Raw genomic sequence first — 17,081 nt, forward strand, 5'->3', positions numbered from 1 at the left:
TGCCCCGCCATGTTTGTTTTGCTCTGTTTATTTTGCAAAGCCCGACCCTCTCCGTCCCCTACGGGCCTCCTCATCTTATCCGCACCGAGGGGTTCAGAGGTTGATAGCATGAGAAATGAAAAACTGATGGAAACATCTCTAATGAAAGTTTCCACGAGCGAAACTCTTGGATCCCAGCTGAGACAACATGTGACGGCAGATTTAGATATGCTTTTGTTGTTTTACAAAGAGTCAACATAAAAAAAAGGTGTTTTTTTTGTTGTTTTTGCTTTCTTTCTTTCTGCATAGTAACTTTTCAAATCTCAAGTACAGGATTTCACCCTCTTGTCTTCAGATTGTGTATTTCTTAGGCTGTGTTGGACAGATTTGTTGTGTTACTGTTGCTGGGACACAATCCTGGCAAATACCGTAGACTTACACAAATAGTAGGACAAAGTTAGTAACTAGTGCTGCTGGGTCCCTTTAATGGCCATTACCTCTCATCAAACTGCATGAGGTACATTAAGAGGCAGACCTATTTTATAATGTTTGCAGCCATTTGTTCATCATCTGTCAAAGGCTAACAATTGTGCTTCCATAGAAACTCAGCATAGAGTTGTATACTTCACGCTCCGTAAAATACAGCTACATTTTCACCTTCATTTCTCTTTTCGTTTTCTGCTATATACTCTTGAAAACTTTTTAATAAGTCATCTTTTAATAACATGTTATTTTACTTTCTTTAAAGGTTACAAATCCAAACATTCCTAGTTCACTCTGCTACATCCATATTTTAGGTGTTGCATAATTGTGTTTACTTGACGATGGAGATAGGCAACAGGAGTGAAGCCTGAACTAAAAAAAGAGGTACTTTAGGGACTTGTTAGGAACGGCGGGAGTGAAAACGTTCCCATTTGTTGTGTACTGGGGCTTTTGTTAGTTTGCAGAGGGTTTACATGTAGAAAAACAATGACAAAGGTAAAACCCAACCATCACTGTTTTGGTCAAACGTCCTCTGAGGTTTTCTAAATCCTCAGAGTTAGAAAACCTATGAATACTTTTCAGACTTCTTTAGACTGCACAATAATCCTGCAGAGACCCAATGAGAGCCTAGCTTCAGCTGGAAGGCTGCTGCCACTCATTGCACATACTAGAAAAATATGTTTTTATTTAGCACAGCTTATTAGGAATCTTTAAACATCAGGATAAAACTCTCTGGTTTCATATTCTTATTTCTGGTCTCTTCTGTTAGACTGATCAATGCTGGTGAGTAACCCCTCACTTTCCCCCATTATCTATTTTATCAGATGGTAGCGTTGTTATTCGTTTGTGTAGCGTTTATATGATGTTTGTGTGACAGTGTCGGACATCTTGCTTGCTTGTGGGAGAAAATTCTTTAAAAATCCTATGCTGTGATTTTCATTTTGTCTCTCATTGATGAGATGTACCTGTAATGAAAATTACAGACCTCTGTCATCTTTCCAAGTAGGAGAGCGTGCACTAATAGTGGCTGCCTAAATACTTTTTTGCACTGATGTAAGTTTCTTCTCAGTTATTGGTAAAGAACTTTGTTCACAATTGTCTTCACTTTGGTCTTCCACTTAATCACCAACCAGGACAGCTTTGGATCACAGAGAAACAGCCTGGAGTCCTCTGATGCTTTGGTTAAATCATCATTCCTCTACCACAGCGACGATATGCTGTGCTTCTTGTTTGCAAAATATACCACTGTGTAAAAAGCATATTTAGCTCATCAAAAATGTTAAGTAATTGTAAAGTAACTTTTGCATTTTTTTTTTCATAAATGACCTCATAAATACCACTGGTGGTTTCTCTCTGCTCTGTAATAATGTACAACAGCTGTTGAGACATATGGATAATAGCATCAAATAATTAGCTTATTTCCTATTTTATTTGTAACAGTGAGGTTTTTTTAAGCACTGGTATTCCTTTGATCATCAGTTTCTGACACTGTTCTTACAGCCTCTACAAATATGACCAAATATCTTAAATCAAAATGTGTCCCTACTTTTAGTCATGACTCTGTGACCCATTATAGGCCCATGTTGGCAGAATCACATGGACCTTCCACTAAAGCCTGGTCACTACAGCAGGCTGCTGTCCAACTTAAATTCACCTCTGGTCGAAAGGATCACAGAGTACTGTCTGATGACGCATGAAGTCCTGTTTAGGTCTACCGTGATCTGAGAGGAGTAGCGTGAGTGAATGTGTCAGCCTCAGCGAGGGTACGGGCAGTTCATTAGTTATCTCCCCTCTCACACTTCTGTCATCGGGGTTCGAAGCGAACACCCTATTTGCTGGAAAACAGCTACAGCGCATAACAAAGCACGTAGGCAAAGGCAAAGTGAACTTTAGCCTGAAAAGCTTTTGTCCTCCACGTTATGTGCGTATGTTTATGTGTGCATGGGTTGTGCAAGCAGAGTACTGGCTGCTGTATGAGACTGAAAGCAGCAGAAATGCACGTTGTTTGCTCCCATTCAGGCTTTTTGTCTTTGTGTAATCTATTTCTGCAATCTACCACTATTTCATTTATAAATTTTCTTAAATTAAAAACTGGTAAGTTCTTTATTTTTTAAGACTTCTTCAAAGGAGAAATTTTAATCCACCCTTCATTTCTTTAAAAACTGCATTCAAAGACAGATTTCTTATCGGTATCTAAGGTGCACAAATAACCTCTTTGGGTAACTAGTTCATTACCAGAGTTTTAGGATCTCTTTATGCCTTGATAATTATTAGGAAAAGGGGCTAAGAAACATAAAAGTTCCTAAACGAATAACAATATCCTGAATTTGGTGAGGGGAATGAAAAACCTACAAAACTAAACACAATGAGCAGATAAATGACACAAATATAAGATGGGCTGTCTATTTCACAGTAATGCAGATTTAAATAAATGACATTTATTGAGCATACGATAAAAGCATAACATTGAACCACAACATTATCTCTCAAGTGCTAACATTCTCAATTACAACAAAAAATAATCTGCAGATTATTATATTGATGCATTTATCTGTAAGGTTTACAGACATGCAGTTTTTTTTTTTACATCAGCAAGTTGTTTCGAAATGAACTGGAAAAAAAAAAAAGTTTGCAAATTATGTGGCCCAGATATTCCGATATGGATTGGTATAGATAAAGGCTCCGCATTCTTCTACTCTCTCTTTATACTTTACCTGCTTTTATTGGATCTATTACCTTTGTGCCCCCATGTGTTTTTCTCCCTTTTCCCATAAAAAAAAAACTCCCTTTTCCCATAAAAAAAAAACATTCCTACAAACTCAGAACTCCTACATTTGTGATTTTCCTCAACTAATTTCCCACAAGTTATCTCCCATTTCTGTTTTATTGTTCAAATACTCCTTACCCTAATCTTCAGCACAAATGGACAGAGATACAAATTGATGCTTTCTGCTCCACTCTCACCACATGGTTTATATCAATGTGCATGATTAACTAAATCAAGCTCAATTACAATATAATCAGGACTTAAATGACTTACACAAAACTGGATCTAAATCTTGGCTATCGGACTGAACCATTGATTAAAGTTGCTGTAGACAGGTGGTAAACAACCTTACCTTTAACAAAAGTATTTAGCATTATTCAGACTCTGAGAGCAACACAGAGAGGGCGGTCTTTAAATGGATAAACCCATGGAATCACAGGAGTAGGAAAATGAGGAAGTTCTGTACCAGGCAGCATGAATGAGTTTAAAGAAACCAGTTTAGGTCTAGAGCAATAGGTTCTGTCGAGAAAGATTTGAATCTTTTTTTTAATATGTAATAAGATGGAAAAATGGCTGCTTTCCTTGAAAAGACGCCTCTATAATTGGATCACCACATCTGAAAGGTGACGTGAACTAAACTGTTGATACAAAGCATAAAACGCATACATAAGCTGGTATATACAGATATACAAACATGACAAAACAGTGCTAGGAGAGGAGTTATTGTAAACACACACACATGCAACCACACACACAGATGTGCATATTCACACACATTTGTATAGTGGTTTTCCTGTACATAAGTAGCACTGTAGGATCAGAGGAGCACCTGCCCTCCCCCTCCCTCCGGCTTTCACCTAAGTGGAACCTTGTAAAAACACAAAAACACCACAGTTTCCACTCACATATAAACTTTAATGTTGCTTCTAACCTTTCTACACCAGGCACCCACATCTGAGCACATGTTAGTTTGTGACTGATTGTGCAGGGGTACATAAAGCCAGAGGATGGAGCTGCATCAACAACAAAAAAAATCTAACTTGAAGAGAAACTGAAAATGTATTAGTGGTAGCAGATATTTGCAGTGTGAAATGTCTTTTTTTTCGATGTAAAACAAATATGCGTGTTGTTTTTTATGTAGGGCTTCAGCTCTCTCTTCTATAGGCCCATATCCGTACATACAGCAGAAATAACACTAACTCACACACTCCTCTCGCTGCAGTGCAGCCAGCACTGCGTCACATTCTAGAAACGGCTTGAGCTCTGGCACTCGGCTCTTGACCTAACAGCGTAACTATGGCATTACGCAGAGCGTGGCGTCATAACTGCTCCACTGGGCCTATCCGAAGCAAAAGGAGACGGCAAAACACTCGTAAATATGGCCTCTGACGCACAGCGTGCAGCCGCCCCTGTTTATCAGTCAACATTCTTCCTCACTCCAGCTCTGAATAAGTCCAAATATAAAAACAGTATTATCACTATATAGTTAGATTGAGTCCTGGTAAAAAGGGAGGAGTCTTGAGCTGAATAGCAAAGCCTTTTAAGTAATAAATATTCATCCCTTAAGAAACATCTTTAATGAATGAATGCAGAGAAAAATGCCGTTGCAGAACGGTACGTTTCACAGGAACAAATCAGAGGCTCATTTATGGATTTTGTTGCACCTATAGAACTTTCAACTGGAAAATGGTATGTTATTATTTACTGAAAATATTTTTGATATCATAGGGATGCATCCATGCAGGGCACTGCAAAAGTATTCACACCTAAATGTAAACCTCTTGCAGCTTGAAAATGGTTTTCTTCCACTTAAGGCTCCAATACATTTCTTTCATTTTCCAATGCACGTTAAAGCAATGTTGGGTTTTTTCAACTGTTGTTTTCCTTCTTCGCAGTAAGTTTGTTGTTCTAATATGAGAACAATATCATCAAAATGTTTTCTCATTATTGAATGATTTGTATCAAAATATGGAACAGTCATAGGGTGTGAATACTTTTACGAGGAACCTTAGATTTGTTCTCCTGTAATGAGCTTCCATGTCAAGCTGAGGAAAAGTGTCCCCACAGCATGATTCCACCACTACCATATGTCAACAGGACGAGGTATGTAGTGCCAAAAGCTCAATACTGGTGTCAACCGACAGGACTAAAATACTGTTTTCTATGTTAGCTGGGCCTCTTTCTTTTCCCACTGCAGAAGAGCTGTGTTTATACCTGATTACAAACAAGATAAGTCTCATTACAATTTAGGTGAGTTATAGCTTAAAGTTGAATATAAATGCACGTTAAAGCAATGTTGGTTTTTTTCAACTGTTGTTTTCCTTCTTCGCAGTAAGTTTGTTGGTCTAATATGAGAACAATATCATCAAAATGTTTTCTCATTATTGAATGATTTGTATCAAAATATGGAACAGTCATAGGGTGTGAATACTTGTACGAGGCACCGTAGATTTGTCCTTTTATGCATTTGTTCACAAAGAAGTAACAGAAAAAAAAGGATCTGTTTCCTGTGCAAAATTTCCAACATCAAATGCTGACAAATCGAGGAGCCAACAGTCAATGCAGAATGTAAACATGGAAATATGAATATGTTTCCATTTGAACAGTTTTCTCTCTGAGTAAAAAGATTTTTTAAAAAGTTAAACAAGCTGTAATTACCTTAAAAAACTAATGTATATAATATATATATATATTTTCACCTGACAGTATGAGGAATAAAGGCTAATAATAATAATTTAACTTTACCAATCTCACATTGGAGAAATGTATTGCTGCATTTAACCCAGCCCCTTGGGGAGCAGTGGGCTGCCATTGTGTGGCGCCGGGAGCAGTGCGGGGTCTTGCTCATGGACCCAGAGTGGAGGATGTGGGGATTGAACTGGGTACTTGCAACCTTTTCAGAGCACAAGGGCACTGCTCTAATCGCTAGGCCAACACTTCCCCCGTAAGAGAGGGGGGAGAGAGATGCTGCAAATGATCACAGGTCGGATTCAAACCCGGGTCGGCGATGTGGAGGACTAATGCCTAAATAGACAGTGGGAAATAAACTTGTGCAGGAGATCCACAACTAACCAATCACAGAGCTGGTTTTTACAGAGAAGAACAAATAAAAGCCATCCCCATAACTGTTCTCTCATTCAAACCTTCCACTTGCTATAACACCCCAATTCAACAGTTCATTTGACTCCGTCCACCTGCCGTCCCTTAACTAAAGCCACACATATCCTGCCAGTGGATGCTAATGCAAGGCCAAGGTCCGACCGTAACTCTTGGCTTCCACATTTACAAATGTCATTAAACATATCACTGAGGATGAAACATCAGTCGATTTCTGAGCAGGTATTCTTTTCCTTAGTATGGCACTCTGAATCACATGGTACCAGCAGTGGAGACGTTTCTGCCCATTTTCCATGTTGTTCTTTTTTCCTAAGCAGCCAGCTATCAGACTGGTTCATGACTAATAAGATGCAGTAAAGGAGTATGAAGGTGGGAAAATGTGAACTAGCACTTACTTTTCTGACAATGGCTCTGCGACCAGCATCTCCCCCTGAAGTTGCCGTTGATGGTGGTCTGAGTGCATTTGGGCTGGCCCTGCGCTATGCCAGGACACACGTCTCCGCACTCTCGCTCGTTCTTATTGGCCACGATGAAGTTGTCCTCCACAGAGTCCAGGATCATGGACCAGTCCAGAGTGGCCAGGTAGCACAGGTCCGGATTCTTCTCTATTCTCACGGCGCCTCGTGTGATATTCATGAGGCTGTGCAAGCCCACCTCCTTCAGCTGCAGCATCTCATAAATCACCAGGGCATAGTTGAAGAAGAGGTTGTTGCCGCGGATCACTGTCAGGTTTGGGAAGAGGTTGCTGAGGGTCTCCAGGCCGTAGACCCTAAATAACAGTACGTAGTCGGTGACCACACGCAACTTTGGGAAGCTGAGGCCCTTGAAGTCCTCTGCCTTGGCCCCGAACATGAGAAGGATCTTCAGGTGGCCCTCGATGATGGTGCAGTTCTCCAGCGAGCGGAGGTTGTTCACGTTGTTCCGGATGTTCTTGCTCGGACAAACTAGAAGGAGAGGAAAAATGAAAGCCGTCAGTATAGTCATCATTTTCTGAACATGCTTAATGGCTTTTCATTGGCACACAACAAATGATTAATGAATAAAAAAATGATCCAAAGCATTTCAAGAAAATAATTTACCAGTCATTTTAATCATAGCCATTCAATGGTTCAACAAAAAATAATATTAAAACTCAGGGATTCCCAAGATTAAATTTCTCAGTTCTATGTAGGCATAATTACAGGACCAAACAATCTAAAAAACCTGCAGAGTGGATGGACAGTTTTATTCAAAGGATGCAGACAGTTAGACAGATAAATGAAGCCAAAGAAGACACAGTGACTTTTAGTTCTCAGTCACTTTAATTTGTCTAGCCTGTGCTTCTAACTTGGACAACGACAAGTTTTTAGTTCGTCCAAAGACCTACTTTCCATTTAGGAAAATTATAGACAGATTTCCAGCTGAGAAGTATGCTAAACAATAACAGCCTTGATTTAAAGCTGCAGCAACTAAATATATGCATTAGTTTTTCTGCTGGTTTCATCTAAGCCAACTGATTTGCTTTCATCATCTTTGTCTCACCCAAGCAAACCGATACGGTCTCTTCTTTCCCCAGAGAGGAAGTGGCTTTACCTCTTAAACACTGGAACACACGTAGAGCTCATGCATTTGGACTGGGAAATGCATGAGCACACGTTCACACAGTTTGCATTTGAGTGGAATTAACTGGCAGACAGTTACTTAAAATAATGGAGAGAGAGAGAAAGTACAAACCAAAGCTGTTTTTTTTGCTCATTGCTGCAACATTTTAGAGCAACGAGGGAAGAGATTGTTGTTTAGGGAAAATGTAAGGAAGCAAAACTGATTTTCTTCTGCAAAACCTAATGTAAAAAAAAAAAAAAAAAAAGTTTGGATGAGACAGAAAACACTAAACAAAAAAAAACATTTTGTGTCAAAAATTGTTCTCTGCTGTTTAGCTTTCGCATCTATTTAAGCAAACTATAAAACGGGTATAGAGTGTTTCTCTGTATTGTCCCGATGAAATAAACAAAATCGACAAAATAACCAAACCACAAATGTTTTAAAATATTTCTATACTATAGAAATGTAACAATTTCTGTTACATGCATTTGTGAAAATTGTAATTTAACACGACTACAGCTAAATAATGATGCATATCAAACAACAAAGTCAGCTTCTGACTGAAGTTGATGCATTTTAAGACTGATAAATGTTAGGAACCCTCCCTGCAAATAACACCAACACCTTCTTCAGTAAAATACAAAGAAATCCATAAATGTCCAGTTTAGAAAGTGTTTTTACTGCCTCTGATCATTCTGAGGTTGAAGCTAGTTTTTCTCTTCCTCATTCTGTAGATGATTAGCCAGACAAACACACTAATCCAGGTACAAAACTCTAACCAGAGAGGGGTCAGTGTAAGGCTTTAACTACTTCCTGTAATGGAAAGAAGCCAATAATGCCAGCAATTTTTATTACAGCTGGATGTTAGCAACAGTGGTCAGTCAATGCTCTGCTTAGACTAGAAAAAAACTTTGTTTTTTTATAACTTTTTCTGTTAGTTAAACTTCTTTAAAAACAAGGCTTACAGGTATTTTTATCTCCCTGAGCTTTAAATTCATGGTCACCATGATCTACATCAGGTGTAGGAAATAAAGAGATTAGAGGTAACATATGACTGGCCCGATACATTAGCGGAAAGCAAAGTTTAAATGCAAAGTAGCTGAAATACCAGAGCCTAGCCTAGATAAACACAGTATGACTGGGTGATATTATGAAGCTATAAATTTAATGGCTTTAGAGGTGAAACAAGCTTGAGGAGCTGTCAAATAGCTCTGGTGTAAATGTTGTTAAATATCCAATCCCAAAGATGCACAGCACATAAAAACTGGACAGTTTCCCAAACTGTGGCTCCGAGGACTTCAAAACTAGAGGTGTAAATTGGTCAAAATCAGAATTTTTTATGATCTAAGCTCCATGACACGTACATATGGAATATATACGGAATTCAGGACCATTAAGGCCAAAATATTGTTTGGAATATCTGCTGTAGAAATTATTGTAAAATAATTCAGCCCTGAATCTGGATGTTCCACAAATTACGATACAAAACGACTTTTTGTGACAATAAAAGGATCACTACCTCTGGCTCTTGGTGGACTGAAAATCTTTCTTTGTACTATTTATAAAACCCAAGTTCTGAATAACAGATGTAGATGATTAAAAACTGATTTTTATAACCGATACATAAAGTTTTAACGACCAAAAAAGCTGTGATTTATGTTTTTGCTTTTCTGGACTGAAGTATGTTTCTGAAAAAGTTCTCACAAAACACGACGTTATACATAAATTTTTAAAGTTTACAGGATGTTTTAGAAATTTTGGATTTTCTGAAATTTCAAAAATGAAATAAAATCTGGAAACTTAAAGAACTCTCAACTAGGGGTGAAACAATCAATCAGATAAATTGTGATCAATCGATTATTGAAATGATCCTCAACTAAATAATTGATGAATCATCAACTGGAGTATAGAGACTGTGATCCATGCCTTTATCTAAAAGAGTGATCCACCCAGAGCCATAACTATAGCAAAACTGTAAATATATTATATTATATATATGAATATTTTTGAGTTTAAGACTTTTCCATCTGTCAATGTGCTTTATCCAGAACTCCTCAAGTGGAAAACTTTTAGTTTCACCTGGTTTAACTCTAAAAAATCTTAAGCATCCTCCATCGTTAGTTGCAGCCCTATTCTCGATTCAAATTTTTCCATACTTAAGTGCTTGAAAATCATAAAAGGAAAATGAAGACGGTTTTATGACTGTGCATAAAGAAAGCAAGTCAATTTGTATCTGGAAAAAAGATCTAATTTGTGCATCAGGATGAAATAAATGTTAAGGTTGACGAGGCTGCTTTTGATAATAAATAACTTTCATAATGGGATTAAAAATTGATCATGGTTTAATCTACGTTTAGCAGAGAAATGTACAGAGGAAAAGCGCTGGACTCACTGTCTAGAAGTCGCTACAGGCGTCAAAATTAGAGATAAGCCCTAAAAACAGTTCTGCTGTTTTTTTTTTGCCTGTGATCAATAAACTACGCTGATGATATTATGGGGTTCAGCCCTAGTATATAAATGCACCTCTATCTTTAATACCATGGCTAAACACATGTTCCATTTGATCAAACCTGGAATATGATCTGTTATTATAATCTATATAGGCTGCCCTGCAGCTTCTCATTCTTTTCTCCTAAGCTTATGACTAAGCAATGAAGATACTTTCATTCTAAAATAAAGGGATATTTGCTCAAGCTTAACTCAACTCCAGAGAGAGATGAAATAAAACATCACAATTTACATTGTACAGCAGTATAGAATGGCTAGGAAATGAAATGATGATTAATAGAGAAGTAAACATGCCTACTGTGCTTCATAAACAAGTCATTTTGTGGATGATAAAGATTATTCCTAGTGATGAAAACATACTTTTTTTAGACTTTAGACAGATTTTATTTGTCATTTTGTTTACACAAGTGTAAAACAAAAAGATATTATGTTTGGAAACAGGTCACTTGACAAATTCATCTTTTAAAAGTGCAGCCATGCTAAAAATTATTATAAATTTACAGTTCTATTTTTTTTATATATTTATATATATATATATATAAATGACGATAAAATAATATAAACATATGTAGAATAATATTATTATATAATATTATTATAATAATATAATGATATATATACTGCATATATATTTTTTTTTAATCAAAACATGCAAACCATCCTAAGCTTCACAGTAATTCCTTTCAGTAACTATCAATTTGAAAAGGTGAGAAGGTGCACAACCGGGTTAGATTCAATGATTTTATTCAAACCTGATCAACTCTGATCAACTTCCCACGCAGCCAATAGGGCAAAAGCCTGTTTACTCATTTCTGCTGATAAGCGTCTCATTGAGATAATATTTGGCAAAGCAAGCGTGGCTCACACTAACGGACTTGCACGGACCACGCCCTCCTTCATGGGATACAAACTCTATCAGAAACCAAAACACAGAAACACACTTCCACTGCGTGGCAATCGCCATTATTACCGGTGATAACAGCAACCTTACACCACCTTCCACCCCTCCTGTCTTATCTGTTGGACACATCAAACAAGCTGCAGGCCTCCCACTCACTATCCTCTAGCCGGCATTAACTGGATACCCATTGTGAAACTCCGACAAAACAAGGGGTTACGCAACAGCCAAGAGGGGCCAGGGCGCAAGAGAAGCCCCCCTCAAGACGCACCTAGCAGACACAAACATAACCTTTCAAGGATTGCTGCTTTGTGCAGGGCGGGTCGGCGTATGTCAGGTCTCCAGTTGGAGGGCACGTTGACACAAAGCTATGTAGCGAGCCATGGGGGGAGGTAACAGACAGCTCGGTCAAAACGTAAAATGGAGTCTAGTTGTTGACTGACAGGTGCAAAAAAAAAAAAAAAAAGGGTGGGGGGGTTAAGGAGGCAAGATAAAGGGGGGAAGGGGTAGGAACCCTGCGTCTTTTCAAATAATGAGGCATCTCCTCCCTCTGCTCTTTAGTCTGTCAGCTAGAACACAGGAGAAACAGCAGGAGAGGAGGGGAAAGCTTGGGTCAGTGAGGAGGCATGGGGGTGTGGGGCTGGGGCAAAAAAAAAAAAAAAAAAAGAGTAGAATGATGAAGGGGGCAGGGGGAGAAAGTGTAACTTAAGCCCATGAGGAACGTAGAGTGACGTAACAGACCTTCAGAGCGGTTGGTGATCACATGCATGAATGGAGAGTCGCCATGGACCACAGGGACATGACATGCAACAGTCTGAGAGGGTGAAGGGCAGATAAAACAGAGGGAAAACGGATCTGAACCGACAACCTGCACCAGAACATGTCAAGACATCCGTAAGGGACACAAACAGCAGAAATAAAGGACTGCAGCCGGCTGCTTAAGCACTTACTGTAAAAATAACCTCCATCATATTTTTATATTTACTTGAATGGAAAACAGAGGACAGCGAGTGTGATCCCTGCAGCCCACCCTGTCACTTTAGACCACCCGGAAGCAGACAGCTCGATGTTCTCACGGGATGTACAGGATCTCCTAATTACAATAACAACCCAATCAGCCACTAATGAGCTCGGGTGGGTGGCTGGGCTGGCTGGAACTTACTGCACCCCACTGTAGACCTTTTGAAAAGTGGGCCATCGGCCCGCCTGCTCTGTCTGTTTGACACTTAATTTGGCATCAGGAATGAGAAAGAGGAGGAGGAAGAGTACAGGGGTTTGAAATGAGCAGAAAAAAAGGCTCCACTATGAAAACTTCAGTGATACAGTAAATGCAATACAATTACTGGACTCTCTATACAGTTCCACTCAGCAACACTCTCTCCGACAATCCCTCTGACCAGCACTCCACACACAAGTTTTTGATTTTGCAGTAAAAAATTATATTTAAAAAAAAGATAAATACTGGTATCCTTTTCAAATATTTCTCGGCTCATGTTCTGTTTAAAACGTTTTTAAAAAGATCTAACCGGAACAGGAAAGAACAAACTCCTCCTACCCTCTGCTTTTACAGCTTTCATATAGTGCAAAAGTTGAATATCCACTGTCCACTTACGTCTTAAGGTGTGATAGTGAAAAATAATCATCTTTGATTAAATTTTAAAATGATTTAAAGATATAGATAACATCTGAAATTTAATGAAGATAATTGATCATGTAGATTAGCTGTTCCCAAAGGCTGAATTAATGATCAGCCCAAAAGTAACCAGTAAAATACCAAATATAGTACTTTAAGCAGGTATAATTCTACATTTAAACTACAGTCACATTCAAATTGTTGGTTTATTAGAGGTTTATTAATTATTTACAATTATAATGGAAGCGAGAGGCAGTGTGTGCAAACTAGCCAAGCATAAATTTAACAGAAAAGACACAGCAACATTTTTGCTAGTTTTTTTTTTTATTATTGGTTGGAAACTGTAAAATCCAATCTTTTTTCCCATGAGTGAACATAACATTTGCACCAGGTGCTGCTGAAAATACTCCATGCCATTCATTCAGGCTGATAGAGAGAGCAGTTTTCTCAGCAGAGAACAGGAAGACTCAACATCTTGCAGGAAAGTGGCTCTGTGTTTTTCCTTTAAGGCTCTAAAGCAGCCCTTTAAAAATTTTGGCATCCTTTTTTGCATCCTTTTCTGAACAAAACCTAAACCAGATTGAAAGAAGATGAAGACAAATAGAGTCATGTACTTTAACTGTGGCATTATGATCTTAAAACACTCATTGAGCATTCCTCCGCAGAATGAATGAGTGAATTTCCCAGCATGAAAAAAGCGACAAAAAAAGTCACAACTGTTGCAAGTGAGGTAATCCCCTCATCAGCTGACCCATCTCCTCTGTTCTGGGACCATTCACAGCTGCAACCTCAGTCATAGTAAAGCTACAGTTTCAGACAGATCCCTCTCTTATTTTTAGAACTGTATTCCGTGCAGAGAATTTAATATGCACTGACTAATGATAGCTGGCTGGCAGAGAAGAAGTATATTAGTTTAGGAAGGAGCAGGAGAGCGCGCCCTTTACGGCGCATAGAGCAGCTCGACTCTGTTGCACATTAGCTCAGCGTGAAATCAAACCTGTCCTGCCTTGGACCAGGTGGTGGCTAACTATGGACTGTGAGAAGTTCGCTCTCTCCCTTACAGCCACCTCCTCTCCCGATGAGGTGATCTGCCGATTATAGATTTGTCAACAGTTTGGTTGCTGAACCAACTCAGATAGGGAGGATGTGTAGCTGCGGTGCCAGGCAGACTTCTGCAGGAAAAATGCATTTGTTAATGTGAATGTGGAAAGTTCTGAGAAGTGAAACCAGCCTGCTTGTTCGCCCGCTGCCAATCTTTGGTTTCTGTAGCGAGGAAGAAAAAAAGAAAAAAGAAAAACGACACTAAGAGGCTGCATGAGAGGCATTTTTAGTAACAAGTGCCAGCATGTACCTTCCAAAACAAAGAAAGATGAGGATATGAGCCAGGAAAAGACACAGAAAGGGGGGGTTCTGAATTTGTATGAGCTCGCAGCAGACTGGTAGTTGAAAATTATGGAAATGTTCTAAGAAGTTTTGGTATCAAAATTTCTCAAAAATTTCCATCAAACTGCTCTTATGCTTTAAACCCCCTCTGCTCCATGCAGGGAGATTCCTCTAAGCTGTGCATAACTCAGCCCCTTCACCACCTGCTGCCGCTCAGTGTTAAGTCACCTGGCTACTTTTCCACACTTTTCTAGCTATAAACAAAAGAAAGAGACAAGCGCTGAGTCGAGTGTGGTGAAGACATCAGATTGTGGAGGAGACGAGCACGTTGGTCTTAGCACCTGTTTCTCCATTGCCTCAGCCTCCCATTGAGGAGCATGGCAAACGAAGATGGCCTGGCCTATTTATATACAACACCGGGTCCAGTTAGAGGTGTGGCAAAGAGCCAGCAGGCGGCAGATTGGAGCAGCTAGGAAAGAGCAGCACGCAAACCCCGTCTGTGCCCATCAGGTGGCTCACCGAGTAAGAAAAGGAACCTAAATCAGATCAATCTGGCGACTTTGGCTCGCCTCTCTCCTCTTACCTTCTGGCATCGGTGGGGGGGAGGGGGGTGATGCAGACACGAGGGCAATGAGATGAAATATAAACAGGAGTAAAAGATATGAAGGGGAAGTCAAAAGATCTTGTATCACTGCTGCTCGTTTATAAAAACAATGACGCACCCGAACTCTTGTTTCAACAAAACGAGCTCGACCTTGGACCCGAGACCTTAAGGTGCTTGTGTGTGTGTAGGGAGGGGGGTGCATTTGGATAAACGACAGGTGTGTAAGGAAGTGAGAAAAGAGAAACCAAAAGAAACTCCAGTTTTTAGGGCTATTGTCCTCCATGTTGGGCTCAGTGGTTTTCAACTTGTGGGTAGAGATGGAGAGAAAAATATGAATTAGGAGACCATAAAATAAGAACACTGTTCTGTACGGGCCACAAGTGGAAAGCATATTGTACCAATGTACTTCTCCATTCCTAAAGAAGCCTATTCAATATTTAAATGTAATCTTTAAGGTCCTTTATTCATGGAACATTTTCTGAAAACCCAGTCTGATCTCTGTTTATCTTGGCTACTTTCACCATTTTCACCTTTTTTTCCCCCTTTACTCTGAACATCAGAATAACAAGTTAAAATGGGTTTAGTGAAAGGCATTGTGGAGGATGGAGTTGATGCCATGATCAGCAGATACCGATTTAAAGAAGAACCAAAAGAAAAGAACACTTTCTTTAAGGTCAGCTGGATAAACATGACTTCTATCATGTAAAATAAATAAAAAGCTCTTGTAAATTCAAGCACCACCTTGGAAAACCAGGTGGTACTCAAGAGTTGGTGGGAGGCTGGAAAACAGCAGCAGGTAATCAACAGCAGGCCCAGTAGCTCTTCAGATAAGAAGCAAGCAGACCCAACCACAGACACAATGTGAGTAATCCAAAAGGCATCTGAAGTTCCTTTTAATCTTTGGACGGCAGTGAATGGAGCGCAGTGCGGTGAGCGGAGGCCTGTGAGTAAAGAGGCTGGGACTACGTTACCCCACTTGACTCGCCGCCACACAGCAGCAGCTGCAGGGACTGGCTCCCACCAACGCTCTGACCCACAAACCAGAGCTACACACAAGTCTGGAGGAGCTACGCCTGCTCTGCTAAACCTGCTTCTTCCCGTCCGTCCGTCCTTCCTTCCTCTCTGCCTGTTTGTCTGCTTCTGGAGTTAAAATAAAAACCCTCTGAGCTATACCAAAAGGGTAACCTAATATTTCCGGACTTCTTTTCCCACTAAGAAGGCTTTTTTTTGTTCCATTGTGTGAGTGAGATCATTTCATGCATGACAAATCCTATAGGTTTTATTAAATATTGCTGCTAAAAGAAGCCAGAATTAACAGACGGAGAGACAGAAATTAGTAAATTCAAGCTTGCATTTGTCTGCATGTATATCCTGCAGGAACAACTCCATATGTGTGTGGAAAACATTAAAACTATTGGGAGATGTGGAGGGATGGAAAATTTAGGAAGAAAAAAATTAGGCCGAATTTCGAAGGAGAAAGTTAAGAAAGACGGAGTAAACAGCATGACGGAAGCTGAGGGGATGGAGAGCAGAGGGTCAGGTCGGTTTAATGGCCCGTTTGTCTGCACCGTCAGACCACCAGTTTTCACTGGCTGCTGCCGGAAAACTACATACACCAGCTCTGCCTCTCTCCCTCCCTTTACCTTTTCCACTGCTCAGGCCTGTGTGTAGGATTTCAACAGGCCATTTACCAACCCACAGGCATGTCGGTAATCTGCATCCTTTACGTACAAACCATGCATATCAACAAGAAGCATCAGTGGAGCTTTAAACAACAAACAAACATGTTATAAAATACAAATAAAGTAAGACACTGGAAAATACCCAAAGGCTTGGACAGATGACCGACACTGTGTTAACATGTAAACATGCACCCACCAGCGGCCAATAAACTCCCCAAGTGTTACATCTGACAGACGGGTCCCTGGGGTGGAGGGCCTTCTGCCACAGTGCTATTGTAAAACGACTTTCATTTATTATGCTGCCATTTAACAGCAAGGCATGATTCAATCTGGGATCCATTTAACTATAATAGAATTAAGAACACTTGATGAAGGCTTATAAACTGGCTGCAGGAGCCTTGGCTCAATGTCCTCTTCACAATGACTCCCCATCATGCCCCTTTATT

General features: G+C 39.7%; 1 protein-coding gene across 1 annotated transcript in view; it reads right to left on the reverse strand.

Annotated features, from left to right (window-relative positions):
* LOC119785808 (insulin receptor-like) overlaps positions 1 to 17,081 on the reverse strand; it is a 65,824-nt gene that overhangs the window by 32,301 nt on the left and 16,442 nt on the right. Inside the window, exon 2 of the mRNA XM_038288629.1 lies at positions 6,742 to 7,290. Within this exon, the coding sequence (XP_038144557.1) occupies positions 6,742 to 7,290 (549 nt within the window). The remainder of the gene's footprint in view (positions 1 to 6,741; positions 7,291 to 17,081) is intronic.

This window comes from Cyprinodon tularosa, unplaced genomic scaffold (genome assembly GCF_016077235.1).
Source record: "Cyprinodon tularosa strain WSP-4 unplaced genomic scaffold, ASM1607723v1 ctg259, whole genome shotgun sequence".
Taxonomy (NCBI): Eukaryota; Metazoa; Chordata; class Actinopteri; order Cyprinodontiformes; family Cyprinodontidae; genus Cyprinodon; species Cyprinodon tularosa.